At 38.8% G+C, this 16849-nt stretch overlaps 1 protein-coding gene across 1 annotated transcript; it reads right to left on the reverse strand.

Moving 5' to 3' along the window:
* Nucleotides 1-340: 340 nt before the first annotated feature.
* tmem38b (transmembrane protein 38B) lies at nt 341-9655 on the reverse strand. The gene is made up of 6 exons (XM_004074581.5): nt 9254-9655; nt 5267-5423; nt 4829-5013; nt 4647-4734; nt 2860-2977; nt 341-1143 (listed from the first exon to the last, which is right to left on the reverse strand). The coding sequence occupies exons 1-6, from the start codon at nt 9366-9368 to the stop codon at nt 871-873; spliced, it is 936 nt and encodes a 311-aa protein (XP_004074629.1). The 5' UTR covers nt 9369-9655; the 3' UTR covers nt 341-870.
* Nucleotides 9656-16849: the final 7194 nt, after the last annotated feature.

Below are 16849 nucleotides of genomic sequence, written 5' to 3' on the forward strand. Positions count from 1 at the left end.
TTTGTGCCAGAGGCAAAAAAATGTTTTTTTTTTAAGATTAAGCAGAAATAGAAAAGCCCTGGAGTGAAAGATCTTCACCTATAGAGAAAATTCAGTGCATAAATAGACAAAAAAACAAACGTAAAGACGACCATAAAAATGTCTGGTAACCAAAATGTAGCTGTTCGTCCATCTTTAAACTGGGACAAAAAACGCTACACAGCACTAAACACAGGCCTGGTTCAGCAACTGTGAAACCTGAGGTAGACTTCTAATCCTACATGACATCATATCATAAATAAAAGTCTCAACTTTTCCAGAACTGAGTTGTAACCATTAAATCATAAAGAAAGGCGACATCTCACTGAAACCTGTTTATTGTCAGTTTTCATTTAAGGCATTCAATCCAACAAAATATAGTTGCATTCCATTTCTATAAATTTGACATTCAAGAGTGCATTTATTCTGCAAAAATATAATAAAACATCTGAATATCTTTTTAAAAAGAAGCGTTAGAATAAGAAATTTTAAACTTTTTTAGACTTTAAACAAAAGCGCGAATACATTCTTAATCCAGCAGGTAAACAGCATTGGTCCCCAAAACCTTGAAATATGAATATAAATTTTTTTGCTCTAAAAATAAATATATATTTGAAGGTGTATTTGGTCAAAGCGTCCTGTGAAGTCCCCCCCCCCTGAACAGGAAGTCCTTCACAGCTCCCAGAGAAAGGTGCAGAGTTTGCAGAAGTCCAGCACATTCAAAAGCTTTTGTCAAAGAAAATGCTTTCATCCACTTCAACAAAAAACAAAACAAACATACAAACACAGCAAATCAGACAAATATGACTCCATAACCCTGCTGCTGAAAAACTGCTACATGCTAAAGGCGAGCTAGTTGATCTTCTTGGAGTCTTTTGTGTCTGAGCTCGTAGACTCCTCTTTGGCTCTCAAGGAGCTGCTTCGTCCTTCCACGGCAGCACTGGGAGATCTGGAGGATCCATTCTCCTTAGCTTCCCTTTTTGCGTTGTCGTTATTGATGCACGCTTCCTTTGCCTCACCCGTGAGGGCGGAGTAAGGGGAGTGGCCTGCAAAAAGGGTCTTGTAAAGAACCGACTCGATAGTGGCGAAAGGTGAGGAAGAGGAGCCAGTCAGCATGATCCGAGACTAAAAAAGAAGGGAAGAAACTAAAAGTTAAAGATGACAAAAGCTTGTCTTTTGCAATACTACTGTGGGACAGTGCTGAAGATGATCAAAGAAATCAAACCCAACAGAAAACTCAACCTAAAATAATAAAAAACAACAAAAACAGGAACTTCATCGGTACGGAGATAACACCTAAATCCCTAAATGCAATCTGTTGGTCACCTGAGCTAAAAGAAAGGACTAGTTGCCCTTATTGGAATATTCAGGAGATTATAAAGCTCCAACATGTTTGCAATAAATTGCAACAGCAGGAAGTAGCCAGAAAGATCAGTGAGGAGAAGTGAGATGAATGTTGAGAGGATGAAGAGTGAAGTGGCAGTTGATGCTGACAACATACTTGAATGGGAGAGATGACAGGACTGTTTCTGGCTGAGCTGTTTAACAGGATCTTGGAGGACAAATGTCCTGGTGTCCATTTTGAAGAACAAAGGAAATGTGCAGAGAAAAAAGGATGAATAGAATCACCAATGAAACCATCTGAGTAAAAGCTCCTGGTAGATAATGAAGGGAAGCAGACTGAGATGGTTTGGACATGTTGAGAGGAAGAACAGAGATGCTGAGGTTGGAGCTACCAGGAATGACGAGACCAAAGAGGAGGTTCAGGGATGTAATGGAGGAGGACATGAAGGTGGTGTGAGAGAGGAGGATGCAGAAGATAAGATGGAGGGAGATGATTTTCCGTATGCAACCTCCAAATAGAACAGCCCAAAAATAAAGAAGAACTGAATTTATACTCAAAATTGAATATTGATTTAGTTGTTTTTCAGGATATTGTGCGTCTGTGCACTACAGATGTACAAATATTCAGTCTGTAACTGATAAGTTATTATTTCTAGGCATATTTTTGAAGCTTCTAATTCCACAATGAGATATAACTTTTAATAAAATAATGTATTATGTCCCGTTCTCCAAAACTATTAATTTTTCAAGTTACAAATGAATTCTGTGTTTCAGTAAAAAAAAGTCTTGGTTGTTATAATGCTGTGATCTTCCAGCGTAAAACTTCTTAACTTTTATCTGAAAAACTACCAACATCTACTAAGAGACAAACGCTTTTATTGTTAAAAACTGAAAAATAGCAGACATTGAGCTCAAATTCATAACTGGAATCGAGTCTTACTAAATAAAAAGGAAAACCATTTTAAATGATAACATGCACACATTAAATTACAGGATTTGTATTTACTTTAAATTAGTGAATGACTGAGAATAATCGGAATTAGCCTGAGCGCACAATTATAAATAGCAGGCTTGGACACAGCTCATAAATCTGATGAAAGCGTTTGCTGTTAATTTGACAGATCAGTCAGAGAGAGCGATCTGAAGAACAATCAGTTGAAAGCAGACGCAGTAGATTTATCTGTGTCTCAGTCAAGAGAGCGCGTTTCCCTGAGAAAAGGGGGGATGATGATGTAAGCTGGAGAACATGATGCAAAAACTCCAGCTCTGCGGGTAATACAGACTAATGTGAGTCACTGAAGCAAGAGCTTCAAAAAGCCAAAGAAGGAAGGTCATTTAAAAGACGAGATCTAGCAGGAAAAAAGAAAAAAAACATATGCACCCAATGTCTTCAAAATATCCAGCATCTCAACTGTTATTTTTTTTTTTTATTATTGATAAAATCTACCAAAACGAGCTCACCACCTCAGCTTCATCCATATAAACCCCTAGACTGACCTTATTGACAACAATGAAGATGGTGTAGACGAGCATCAGGTGGTGCTTCTGCACTGGAAGGTAGTGGGTCTGCTGGAGAGTGAACAGCACCGCCCCGATCAGGGTGATCTTTGTGGGGCTAAAAAAGCCGTGCGGAAAAAAATACAGATGAAACAAATGGGAAACCATGTATATTCATAAAATCTTATAGACCAGTAGTGCCCCAACGCGTGGGTCACTTGATACCCGGCCACAGAGGAAAAGAAACTTACACCACTTCTGTTTTATTTATTAAATAATTCTAAAGGAAGTTTTATTTTATAAAACAGACGGTTTCTCTTTTTCACATCCGGCTATGATTTTCCTCTTCACACATGTCAAGATGTTGTCCTAGTTCACATGTTTATCATACTTGCAAAATTTGTTCCAACCGCTAAAAGAAAGTTTAAAAAAAATAATAATGATTTAAGTTTCCTTCCACAGCAAAGATCCAGTAAGGAAGCTGAAGAAAAGACGTTTGACTTGAAAGAAAATTCAAAATCTAATTTAAAAAAGAAAAAAGTGTTTTGGGGTGTTTTTTTCCAAGTTCTTATTGCATTTTTATGATGATGGATATAAAGAAAAATGAGCTCAAAGTTGCATCTCTGAGTATTTCTTTATTCTTTTCTTTTCTGATTATAAAGTTGCCAGCACTGTGGATTCACATTTATAATTCTATTTATTGAAAAAAAGACAGCTATATCATTTTATTTTGGTGCACCTTAATAGTCAGACGAGGCTGAAGATGGCGTCTGCCTTAGAAATTTAGATTCTTCCTTCCTTTCCTCTCAAAAGGTCTTGCGACAGTTGTTAATAAGAATGTTGTTCTTGATCTGTCCTGCCTGCCTGGATACATAAAGGCTAAATAAAAATAACTAAAGTAAAAACCAGCCTCTTTGTTTCAGTTCAACTTCATCTTCTGTCAAATATCTACAGGTGTTTTGAAACTGACCTCTCACACTAGATTTCATGATGGACCATTTTTGTTTCAAAAAATTTGATTTTATAATTTTGTATTTTAATAATAACAGACCAAATGCTAGAAAAAAAACTGGACTTCAGCCTTGTACAGGCTGGTGTGTGACAATATTGTCAGACTTAAAATGGATCCGTGGCTTAAAAAGTGTTGGAGATCACCTATCTGAGGGAGTCTGCCCTCCCCAGTGTTTGTCTCTACAGGACAAGAACTACATTTTAGCCTCATGGGTTATGGTGCACAGATTGTAAGCAAACCAGCTAATACCAACTACTGATGTTGTGATTAAATGTTGTAATGTTGTATTTAGTTTTAATTGTATAGTAAACGGCTACGTGTTCTGTATTTTATTTTATTGTATATGCATGAGTGCTTTTTTGCCTTTTTACATCATGGCCCATGGAGCTGCAGATGAAAACCAGCCTTTGGCTAATTCTGACTTTTTGCACCATGTGTGATTCTGCTTTTTGTGTTTATTTTTATTACACTGTTCCCTTTTAAACCCTCCACACCTGAGCTTTAGCTCCAGATTTGACATTTTTTGCACTGTTATGAAAATCCGCTTTTCTTTGCAGCTGACTCACGTTGATCGGGCAAAACGCTTGAAGAGTTACGGTAGGTCAAAGATTGTGTGTTATTTAGGTGTTGCCGGCATCATCTCAGATGTTAAAGGTTTTTATAAACGATACAGTTAGGAGTGAGACTTCATTTATCTTGTGAAGACAAACACCAAACCCTGTTTCCTCAGGTCAAACATGCACATAGGTGTACTTTAGGGCTGGTAAAGACTCACTAAGACATCTTGAGGAGCTCGTTGGTCTCTGGCTTCCAAACGCCTCGAACGAGCTGCTCAAAGTTGCTGATGAGACCTCCTCCAGCACCTGGAGAGACGACAAGAGGCAGCTGCTTGAGACACTTATTTTCAAGAAAACCCCCAAATGAAATTAAACTAAGTCAACAGACTCACTCACTGACCTCTGGCCCAGCCAATGGCTATCATAACCAGCAGACTGTCCTTGTACTTTTGGCGTGCCTGAGTGACTCCTCCAAGGACCTTCCATGTCCTCGTCACCTCCTTCATTCCTGACAGCACCAGCCTGAGGGGCAGCAAGGCTGCACTGCTGTAAACCACGTCCTTGGGGCAGTAAAAGATCAGGTACCTGTGAAGACACGGATCACATGTTAGAAAAATTCTCTTTTCGCCACTAGAGGGCACCGTAAACTTTTAATTTTAAAGAGGTGTCATTTAATCTGCCACCTGAAGGGGGCACCAAAGACCATGAATGGAAAAAAAAAGAAGAGAGAGAAGCTGCAATAGATACAGGAAGTACTTTGTACATCAAAACTCTCCAAAATAGGAGAAGATTGTGGATCTTTTCTTATTCTTTATTGTTCTGTTTTTCAGCTTTTTACCAGACGATCGAGGCAAGGAGAACCCCAGTGCCGTTGGACAGAGGCGCCACAGGGGGTTCGGCCAGCATGATCCCCGACAGCACTGCCCCCCCAAAGCAGTAGAGCATAGAGCTGAACCAGCAGGCCAAGGGGCTGGCTCTGGAAACCTCCAGAGCTCCTGCACAACAACACAAACGTTTCCTGTAAACAAGTATTTCCCTGTGCAGAATTCTTTTAAAAAATCCTGTAAAACTCGGCAGGAAATTCTTGAATAATTTTTGATGTATACACTTTGCACTCATCTGACCGATGATGTGGGCCTTCAGGTCTCTAAACATTAACTTGTGCACAGCTCAGTGTCATAAAGGTGAGTTTATCATGTTTACTCTGAAGATAAAAGATCAAAGTACAGAAAAATGACTTTTATACATCGTGGAATTCATCAGCAACTCTGTTTTCTCTCTGGAGAAAACTCCATTCTTTTTTTCTTTCATTTACCTCAAATAAAATAAAAAGACACCCAACGTCAGAAAGACAGCTCTCGGTTAATCCAGCCTCACCTGCCTTGAGTTGCTGCCACCACCTTCAGGATCAAAAGAGTAATCTGAGGATTACCGATAGATTAGAGACTCCTAAAGAGGAACTGGTTAAATTTAAAGCCCTCAATCTAAGAACTCTTTTAGCATTTCTTAGGAAAACAGTTTTTTTTAAAGTTTCCTCTAACAGTCTGTTTAGTAAGTGTAAACATCTTAGTAGCAAATGTGCAGAAATCGTGGACGGTTGTGCAAAAACAGGTTTTAAACAAGTTTAAAACTGTTCAGGTTTGGTAACTCCTGTCCTACAGCAGCAAAGACCAGGAGGAGCACTTCAGAAAATAGTCATAAAATGCAATTTTAGACATTTTAATCTCAAAAATAACCAACAAGCAGAGTCCGAGGAACCACATGGGTGGGTCAACAAGCCGCATTTTAAAAAACATTTCTGCTTTTTCATACAGAGATTTGGAAAACGCGTTGGGTTCAAGGCGGCACCCACTCTACCACAGCTCGAAGAGGGGGCCATATCACTGCAAAGTCAGAGCTGATCCTGAAGAAGGTTTTGAAGGAACGTGTGGTGAATTTCACGTTTCAAGCCCGTCTCCCTCAGGCAGAAAGATGTAAGGCGGCGGCTTGCGCATTCTAACGCCTCCTTCTCAAACAAACAAGCACGAGCGGCTGAAGCTGTCTGCTTTTCACGTGTGTGACCTTCTACAACTACAGTCAGGACCCTTACAGCCAACAGTCCAAACTCCCTCTTACTTCCGTTCATGTTGTTCTATCAAAAATAGCCAAGTTATTATTCCAGAACTCCTGTCATGGATCAGCACAGCTTCTGGCAGGATGAAAGCAAACACTGTCCTTCCTTTTTTGGGAATTTTTAGAGCCAGTTTCCATTGGATTTGTCCACAAAAAGAGAGCACTGATCGCCGTATAAAGAAGTTGCTCAAGTCTTTTAGGCACAAAGAAGCCAGTGTAGAATTTCTGCTTTCATCCTAAAAGGGCAGCCGCGTCTTTACTCTTCCTCTGCTAAAAAACTAATTTGGACTTCACTTTTAAAGAGATTCAACTACTGCATAAAGAAATAACAACACCGCTTCAGTTTCTCTCTTATGGCAGAAAGGACTTTTTCTGTCTCCATTTTTGCTAGATTTGTTGGAGGAGGTTTCAGAGGATTTACCGCCGGAAAGAGAAGAAAAGGAGGGCTGGACCATCTCTGCGATTCCTTTCCTTTTTGGGAAGAAGTAAAGCGTTAACTTTTAATGGCCAAACCTTTTGTCTCCAGTTCTAGGACATTCCTCCCTAATCTTCAAAAAGTTCAGCCACTTTTTAAAAAAAAAAAAAATTTAGAACCCAGAAGACTACGGACAAGAGGGCCGTTGCATGGCGTATTGTTTGTGCATACTTCTACCCACAGCAGTGAGGGACAATTAGTGAAAAGGTCAAGAGCGTGGATGCTTGGCGAGGCATGATCCAAAATAGGTTTGAACTACAATGGGGCTGCATGCACGTGGAAAGATGATGTTAAAAGTCCACCCGACTCCACAGAGCCAGTGACATAACACCTACTCTGACTCAATTACTTTATAAAGTTAAAGTTGTTTTTTTTTCATTAAAAGAAGCTGCATGGTTTTGCTATTTCCCTCCGTTATTCAAATTATGATAACTTTGTTCTACAGTTTAGAAAGATGCACCTTTCCATTAGCTGAATTAACTTTTTGACTTCGGAATGCACCATCTTATTATTTTACAAACAAGTTCCTTCAATGATATAATCATGTTTTCCTAAATAAGTTAATTTACACGACTTTTTAGGACATGGAGAGGTTTCTTTGAGGCCTTAAAGCTGCACACTGAACCATTTCAGATGCATTTCTCAAAGAACCAGGAAGATTCAATGTTTTTCACTGGAATTTTAGCTTAGCCTGGAATGCTGTAGGTTTTTTTTTTGTTTGTTTGTTTTTTTTTTGTTTTTTTTTTTGGGGGGGGGCATCCTGTCTGCACCATGGGGCAGAGGTGACCCCTCATTTATTTGACTACATCTGAACTCTGCATTTGAATGCAGCATTGAACTGTTACAGCAGTTTGGAGGATCTTATCTGAGGAGTAACAACAGCAAACTGCAGAGCGTTTTTAGTGCCCCACACCCTAAAACCCTCCGAATTTCAGCTGATAAACAGCCACAGCCTTGAATTTGAGCAAATAAGAATAATTTTTAATAGGTGTGCCGTAACATTTTGCCTTTTCAAATTCTAAACAAAAAAGTTCATTACTTTTCTTTACAAAGAGTCTGTCAACAAACCTTTTTTTTAACATACAAGTACTCTATTAACCTTTAAGTCAGGAAGCACAAGTTTAAAAGTCATCTTTGAGTTTCCTTTTATACTGTAACATGTATGGAGCCCTAGACAGGACGTTAACATAAAACAAATTGTTCCCTCAAATTAATAACATGTGGCCACAATTTGGTATTTTGTGTGCCGAAGTAAGTATTTCCTGTCAAAAATTTAAACATTGGCATTATATGCAAAAAAATTTGCCTATTGTGCACACAAATTAGCATTTAGCTGACACAATTTAGCGTTTAGTGCGCACAAGTTAGCATTTAGCACGCACAAAGTATCATTTTGCGCGCACAAATTAGCATTTTGCATGCCCAAAATAGCATTTTGCAGGCTCAAAATAGCATTTTGCAGGCCCAATATAGCATTTTCCAGGCCCAAAATAGCATTTTGAAGGCCCAAGATAGCATTTTGTGCCCACAAGTTAGCATTTTGAGCCCACAAGTTAGCATTTTGAGCCCACAAGTTAGCATTTTGAGCCCACAAGTTAGCATTTTGAGCCCACAAGTTAGCATTTTGAGCCCACAAGTTAGCATTTTGAGCCCACAAGTTAGCATTTTGAGCCCACAAGTTAGCATTTTGAACCCACAAGTTAGCATTTTGAGCCCACAAGTTCGCATTTTGAGCCCACAAGTTTGCATTTTGTGCCCACAAGTTCGCATTTTGAGCCCACAAGTTCGCATTTTGAGCCCACAAGTTCGCATTTTTCATGCATGCGCGCAAAAGTTAGCATTTTGTGTGAACAAAATATTAGTAGGAACTTAACATATTAAAATGCCTATTTGTGCCACGAAAAGGCTAATAAATGCTCATTCTTAGGAACAATTAATTTGAGAAAACTATTTATCTAAAATGTCATGTTTAGGGCTCCATATAAATTAGCCTACTTATGATTAGAATTAAAAGATCTGCAGTTTACATCAAAACTAATTACAAATTTGTTAATCTCATTACTTTCAGCAGCAAAGCCCTGAAGGTGAATTTTATGGTTTAAAAAATTGCATATTAACTTTACAGATGATGTTTTTTAATGGCGCGTGCTCGTGTTTGTCTCTGTGGTTGCGTGGCAGTGGGGTGACTTTCCTTAAGCGAAGCTTCGTGTTTCAACGCATCACTAATTAAAAACATACCTGGCTGCTCCCGCAGCGCCATAACGGACACGATGTAGTGCGCCATGTCAAAGTACGGAAACATGGACAAGTTTGCCAGTCCGTGAGACAGTTCGTCCAGGTACAGGAGCTCCATGCTGTCACTTCTGCACAAAAAAAGAATTCGTCTTTAGTTCATTCGAGGACTTCCTGTGGAAACAAAGCTCCCAGCGGTCCAACTCTGAGCATCAGGGTGAAGCACTTGTCTTCATCCCCGGAAGAGTCTGCCCTGTTCTCGAGCTGCCCTGGCAGCTGTGTCCAAGCAGAAGCTGCTAACAGCTGGTTAGCTGCGACGGGTCGCTGGTCGCCGGGCAACCGAGAGTTGCTCTACCCGGAATTCCTGCTCGTCTCTCCGCCATGCTGGTGATGTAACGAACGGAGCCAGAACGGCTGTGTGATTGGAGGAAGACGAGCGGCGGGAGCCAATCAGGTGTCAGAAGGTGGCTCCTTTGAGAGGATGGGACCGTTTGAGATGCATGACTGCTACATTTGATCAGTTTTGTCCTCTTTCTACATTTATGTCTTGTCATAATAAAGTCATTCATTTGTGGTTAGTGTGTGTGCGTGCGTGTGTGTGCATGCGTGTGTATATATATAAAAATTTCAACTTTTATTTTCCAAAGAATCCAATAGAAACTCTACATACGTTAATATTTTATGAAGTTTAAAAAATAGTTTTTGTTTTATGTTTTTTTTAATTATTGAAAAAATATATTTACATTATATTTTACCTTTTATTGCTGTGATAATCCTTAAACATTACAAAATATTCAACTCCTTCATGTGATTGCATTATATAGGCCTACTTTTGGTTTTGGTCTCATTGAACACAAACAGGAAAGCTTCATATCCTCCACAGACTTTGTGAAATGAGAAACAATGGGGGAAAAAAACATACTTTCATCCTTAAAGGTGTTTTAAACTTTTACCAAATTCAGATCTGTTGCTGCATTCCCTCACATGCACCCAGGTTGTGGTCATGTAAAAAATCTATACTTTAGTTAAGACGATGATTGCAGCTAATTCTGCAAATTATATACATTGCTTTTCATTAAATTCAACCATATGGTGTTTGTATTTTTAAATGTTTTATTTATTAATTAATTTTTTTTGTTTACAAATCTGAACTTTTCAAAGTGAATTTAGCATCTACTACTCCAACTTGCAGATTATACTTTCATTTCTAATGTGTTTTGCAAAACAGAAAAATGCAGCCAATATATTTTAAATGTTTATTTTACTTTCTGAAAAATAATTGTTTTAATAGTGCAAAGGTTTTTGTTTCTTTATAAAACACAATTTTTTTTGTAAGTAGGATGCTGAAGAGAATGGAGAGAGTTGTTCGGACAGCAGGAAAAAAATCATTGGCCGCTCTCTGCCAGATATTACCACTCTCACTGCCTAAATAAAGCCCATAGGATCGCCAATGACAGATTCCACCCTGGACACCACCTCTTGGACCTGTTGCCCTCTGGCAGGTGATGCATCAGGTCAATACGAACAAAAACAAAGAGACTAAGAGGCAGCTTGTATCCAAAAGCAGTCTCAGCCGTGAATCCGGACAGAAAACAGCACCGTATTTCTAACAGTTTTACATATTCGTTGTTTGCTACCTCTTACATATGTTGTTTTCTTGCTCAAGGGAGCTGCTGCTAAATTTTCTATTCGCTATTCTATTTGCTATTCTATTCTTAAAAGTTAAAGCTGTCATGAACTGGTTAGTGGACTCTACCCGGGAAGAATATATTTTACAGGTGATTACAGTTTAAAAATGAAACACTACCGGACACTGCTAGAAAGCCTGAGGCAGATTTTGTGGAGCTTCTGTTTTACAATTTGGGTTATTACAATACTTGTTGCTTATTTTGATCAAGTATAACAAATTCGCCGTTTTCTAAAGAGACAACTTTGTTTTGTTGATTTTAAGAATAAATAAGGATGTATCAGACTGCCTGTGTGTGTGAGTGTCATGGTTGAAAGCCTTCTGGTGAAGAGAAATCTGTGTAGTAATTTCTGAAGGAAGGTGGTGAAATACAGAAACTGGTGTGGTTTGGGGTCAGAGCTGTCCAAAAGGTAAAGATAATCCAAGAAGTAAGTCAGGCTGGAAGATGAAAAAGACAACTGGAATCAAAAAACAGTCAGGAGTGGGCTCAATAACTCCAGAGGACTGCACTACCAAAAATGACCAGAAGATGGAGACATAGGAAGGGAGCGTTGCCTAACAAGGCTGGTTGGACCCATATACTGTTGTTTTTACATGGTTGGACCAAGCCACTGAGATCATAACACCTCCAGGCTTGTCTGAATTTCTGTTTTTCTCAGTTGCAGTTAGTCTTCTTAAAAACACAATGTTATCATCTGTGTGTATCTGTGTTTTATGATAAACTATACATTTTTTTAAATAAAAAAAAATGCTCCCCACTTTGCAGCCAACACAGTTTTTCAGCTTTTATTTTTTTAAATATTCTATTTAACCCTTGTGCTATCTTAGATGACCCCACCCTTACTTTGACGTGTTCTCCCTACCATGACAAAGGTGGATAAAGGTGGAAAGATTTCATGTAATCCATGGACACCAGTGAAGATCACAAATCATTGAAGAAAAAAGGTTCAGAGCACTGTCTACTGGGTCTAGATGACCCAACTCCCAATGTTAAAATGCCTAGGATAGCACAAGGGTTAAACCCACACATCAACTGCTAAACAAAAATACTGATGATCATTTTTTACATTGTTGTGGATTTGCCAGATTCCGACGTCACCGTGACTTTATAACCAGTAGATGGCAATGTTTGACAATGTTAGCATAGCATACCACACTGATGTTTGGCCAGAAATCCTTACACAGACATACTTGCATCTTCAGCAACTGCATTCAAGAGAAAAATGTACATATTTCGTTTTCTTTTAAATAAATTACATTAAATGGAGTGACTGTATGATGGAATTGTTTTAAGAAATTCCGTTTGAAATAAAATCTGAAAATGACCAAACTTCAGATTAATCTGAGCGGAGAGTACAAAATCTAGATTATTTTACTTTGCAAAAACAAGAAAACAAGGAAGTGAAGTGATGACTATCTGACGGAAACCAGGTTTAAAAAGGTGGAACCAGCATAGTCAGGAGATGATGTAATCACACAAGGTGTATGCACTGTGAAACTCCACCCGAGACCACTCCTGTGTCTGTTTGCAGCCTGCACGGCTCTCAGATGTGTATCATCTTGTTGAAACCTTGCGGTGTGACGTCACTGGCAGAAGATTGCCAGGAAAATTTCAGATCCAGCCCTGCAATGCTGAATGACACTTCCAATAAATCTGCCACAGGGAGGTGGGTCTGTCAGGTTCAAGGCTCAGTGCTTGTCAGGGCTCTCCGCACACACAGGCACACAGGCAGCGCCGTGGCAGACGTCTGAGCAATTCTAATCAGTATTCTCCCAGCGGTGCAGGATTAAACTGTCTCCTCAGCTCCTGCAGCTCAAGGTCCACCTCCCGTTCCTTGGATTTCTGGGCTCACCTCAAAGACCCTGGGGCTAAATTTGGGTTTTCAAAGTAACGAAACTCTTTATTTAGTTTTGTCTACCAAGTCTGTCACTCTTGGGTTACACCATTGAAGCCGAAATGCTGCCATTCCTCAAGCAAGTCAAGCAGGGGTGAGGTCAAATGATGCAACAGATCAGTACTGAAGGTCCAGGCCCTGATTTTAATCTGACGCTGGTGGAACAAGTGAAGGTCAAGTTAAAGTTTTCTCTGAGAGCAAAATCAAGACATTTGCTTATCTGTTCAGCCAGTGTTTTGGTTTGTGTCTTTGACTTTAGGCTAACATTGCTTCACGCAGCAATCAGTTGTGCTTGAAAGTGTCAAACTGCAACTAAAGTCATAAGTCTGACTGTGTGTTTTTATGTGGTAATACAGCAACAACTGAAAAAAGTATTTTTATAAAGAATTTTTATTTTATTAAGATTCAGGAGACAGAAAATAATTATTGTATTCTTTGATGGAAGACAAAAACGTATTCTTTGATGGAAGACAAGAACTTATAGAGGCCCCTCAGGCTCCAACATAGAGCTCTGTGAGCTCCTTTACTGACCCCATAGATGAGTCATCTATGAGTCTTTTTGTGCAGTTATTGATTCAGCTTCTGTCTTTAATAATGAATTCACCCTCTGCATTACAGTGAAATTGTAGATCCTTATTCAGCTTAAAAATGGGGGGGGGGGGGGGGGAATGAATCCTTAAGCACCTAAATCAATTTTCTTTCATTTTTATACCACTGTTTTGACAGACACAATTAGACATACATACACACACGTGTATATATTTTGAAAACAGCACCACTCCATTACCAATTTTTTGGGGGGAAAATACTTTACATGCATCAACATTTTCTCTATGGTCATCCAAAATGTCCTACCAACTATAAAATAAATAACAAATATATATATATTTTGTTTTAGGACCAAAAAGGACAATGTATGAAAATATGTGTGTGACGTTTAAAAGTTCGGCAAAAAAAAGGTTAAATATTTAATTAAGTTTTGGCAATTGTATCTACAGAATAAACTATTTCCAGGTACAAAAGCAACAGTTTTTGTATGCATAAAGCCTTCAGCTGTAGATGGCTTCTTATCAGAAAACGTTTTGGACTAAGACTCTCGTGAGGGAACATCTGGACCACCTTAAGGCCTCAAACGACCTCCTCAACACCAACTGTTAGGCCCACTTGTCCTCTGCCAGGCGGGGGGAGGAGCCCTCCACCAGGAGTTTATGGTAGAAAGATCTGCTTACTCACAGAAAGTCTTATACAACCAGAGGATAAGGAACAACCTCAGAGCTAAAGCTGAATGTTGCTCTTTAAACCAAATCAAAAGGGATAGCTTCCCTGTAAATAAAATCCTCAGAGAGGGAGGCGGGTTTCCAGGTAGAAAAATATTTTGAAAATTGACGTTGAAATAAAGAATCGTTGTATCGATGAGCTGCTGAAGGAGTCTCTTAATGATTCCTCTTTGCTTATCTTGTTTTACTCATTTTTCAACAATGTTTCTATAGACCTAATAGTGGTAAAGATACCCTCCATATAATCATTTCAGTATTTTCAAACAAGTAATTGAAAGCTCCACAGCAACACAACTTTAAAGTCCCACTCCAACCATCTTTAGATCTATTGTAAAAGTGTACCCAGTGGTCTTTTAATCATAATTATGCAGTTTGTAGCCAAAATATAAAAACCTGTCATTTTCTAGGACACAGTTTCTGCAGAACTGAAGTGGTTCATTGAAATTTCCCCTTCAAGTTTTGGCCAGGACTGTTGGTGAGTGGGTCTGACCTGACTTCCTGACTTCCTGACTTCCCATCAACCCTTTGTGTACACTTTCTCCTGCTAGCTCACAGCGCCCCCCCCCCCCCCAAACACACCTAATGTAACAAAACTGGCGAGCAATATTGGAGCTATCCAGCCGTACAATAGGATGTCAGCTCAGACGAGGAAAACCAATACTTTAATGGATCTCTCAAAACATTGGTGTTCTCCAATATTTCATTGGAGTTGATCTTTAACCCTTGTGCTATCTTAGATGACCCCACCCTTACATTGACGTGTTCTCCCTACCATGACAAAGGTGGATAAAGGTGGAAAGATTTTATTTAATCCATGGACACCAGTGAAGATCACAAATCATTGAAGAATAAAGTTCAGCGCACTGTCTAGTGGGTCTAGATGACCCAATTCCCAATGTTAAAGTGCCTAGGATAGCACAAGGGTTACAAAGTGAAATCCCTTCCTGTAACCTGTGGTTTGTTGTGTTTGAGTGAAGTGACAGCAACACACCGGTCACATGAAGGTGACCGGCACGGCCAGCTTACATTCACCTGGTCAAAGCGGTTGCAGTCAGTTATAAATGTGTGTGCAAACACAGCTTCAACAGTGTGTCTCTTCTTCGTCTCCTCCTCGGTTGCAGACTGCATTCACACCCCTGAGTCTTGTGAACCGAGCTTCCTGCTCAGACACAAAGAGGCCACACAAAGGCGGACTTGTCTTCATCTTTTGAAAACAGTGTTTGTATGAAAACATGAGTTCAGGATCAGCTCCTTTGAGTTATTCACTAACAGCTACACCCACCAACACAAATGTCTGCCATTAGCTTTGACACAACAGATAGGAGAACGTTGATCAAAGCAAAACTGAATATGATGTAATGGTGCATCAATGGTGGATCACAGGACAGAACCCTTTTGGATTAATAACATTAATTATGCTAGTTTTAGCTTTCAGAATATGTTGTGGATTATTATCTAACATTAAGATATAGTTTGTGACAATAACAGTAAAGGGACAATTTAAAACAAAACTAAAATATCTTTATTAATGATGAGTTGATGGACCTTGTTAGGTTTTTTCCTACAAAATAAGAACAAAAAAAAGACGTGTTCAGTGATGAACTGTAATACCGCTGCTCCTGAAAAGACAATACAGCCTTTTTTCTTCTGTCTTAATACTGTTTTTTGAGGGAAATCTAAAAATTTTATAGACCATCTAAATAACTTATAAGATGTGCATATCCTTAATATAAATGTAGAATTTAGATATTTTATTTTATTTTGAAAGGAAATACATTTACCGGTAATGTGTTTCTGTACACAGTTGGCATAAACACGATAAAGGAAGACCAAAGCAATAGTTCAACGTGTGTGACTTTTCTGAAGTCTCCAAAACAGATAAAAGTGATCTGGGCAGAAAAAAGTAATTCAGGAAAAAATGGAATAAAACAGAAACAAGTATCTTTCTTTTCTGTCACTTTTTTCTCAACTTTTCACCCTGTTTCATCTCTCTTTCAAACCTTTCTTATTTTTCTTTTGGTGGATCCCCCCCGCATTTACCTTCCTACCATCTCCAATATTAAGGTTCAAATATTCATTTTGCTTCAGGACCTTCATCACTGAAGCCACTTCATCTTTTATCTTGGAAATAGACTATATTTGGTCTTTTTCCAGTGAGAGTGAAAGGTTTTGTTCAGTTGTCTCTTACTCTTTGAGATATTGTTGAGCTACAACATTGTTTTAATCTCCTTTTTTCAACTCCACCTTTTTTGTATGTACATTTTGTCATCTGGGCCTGAAGTACAAATGACATCGAAACAAACCAAAAACATATTAAAGATCACAACCAAAATTAAAAAATGCAAAACAAATAATGAAAAAATATTACATTTTAGAAATCCAGAAAAAAGAAACTTTCAGAAAACAAAAATAATTTCCAGAAATGAAATGATAAAAAAATATAAAAAAAGAAACATAAAAACACAAATAATTATCAATATGATTTTTTTCAATCACAGACTTAAATAAATGACACCAAAAGGGAATCAGTCTCGAAAGTGTCTGAACTTAACTGTGAACTAAAAGTGCTTCCAATCAATCATCTAAAAGTGTGACCAGTGGGACCACATGGCTGGCAGCGTTTTAAATGCACACACAAGGTCAGTCAGTGAGTCAGCTTGTTGTTTTCTGCCTCAGGAACCCGTCAAAGTGGGGCACAGGCTGCCTCTGGGTCTGGCTGGAAAAACCTCCAACCCCGGAGTCT

This window comes from Oryzias latipes, chromosome 12 (assembly GCF_053564925.1).
Source record: "Oryzias latipes strain Hd-rR chromosome 12, Olatipes_Hd-rR_3.1".
NCBI lineage: Eukaryota > Metazoa > Chordata > Actinopteri > Beloniformes > Adrianichthyidae > Oryzias > Oryzias latipes.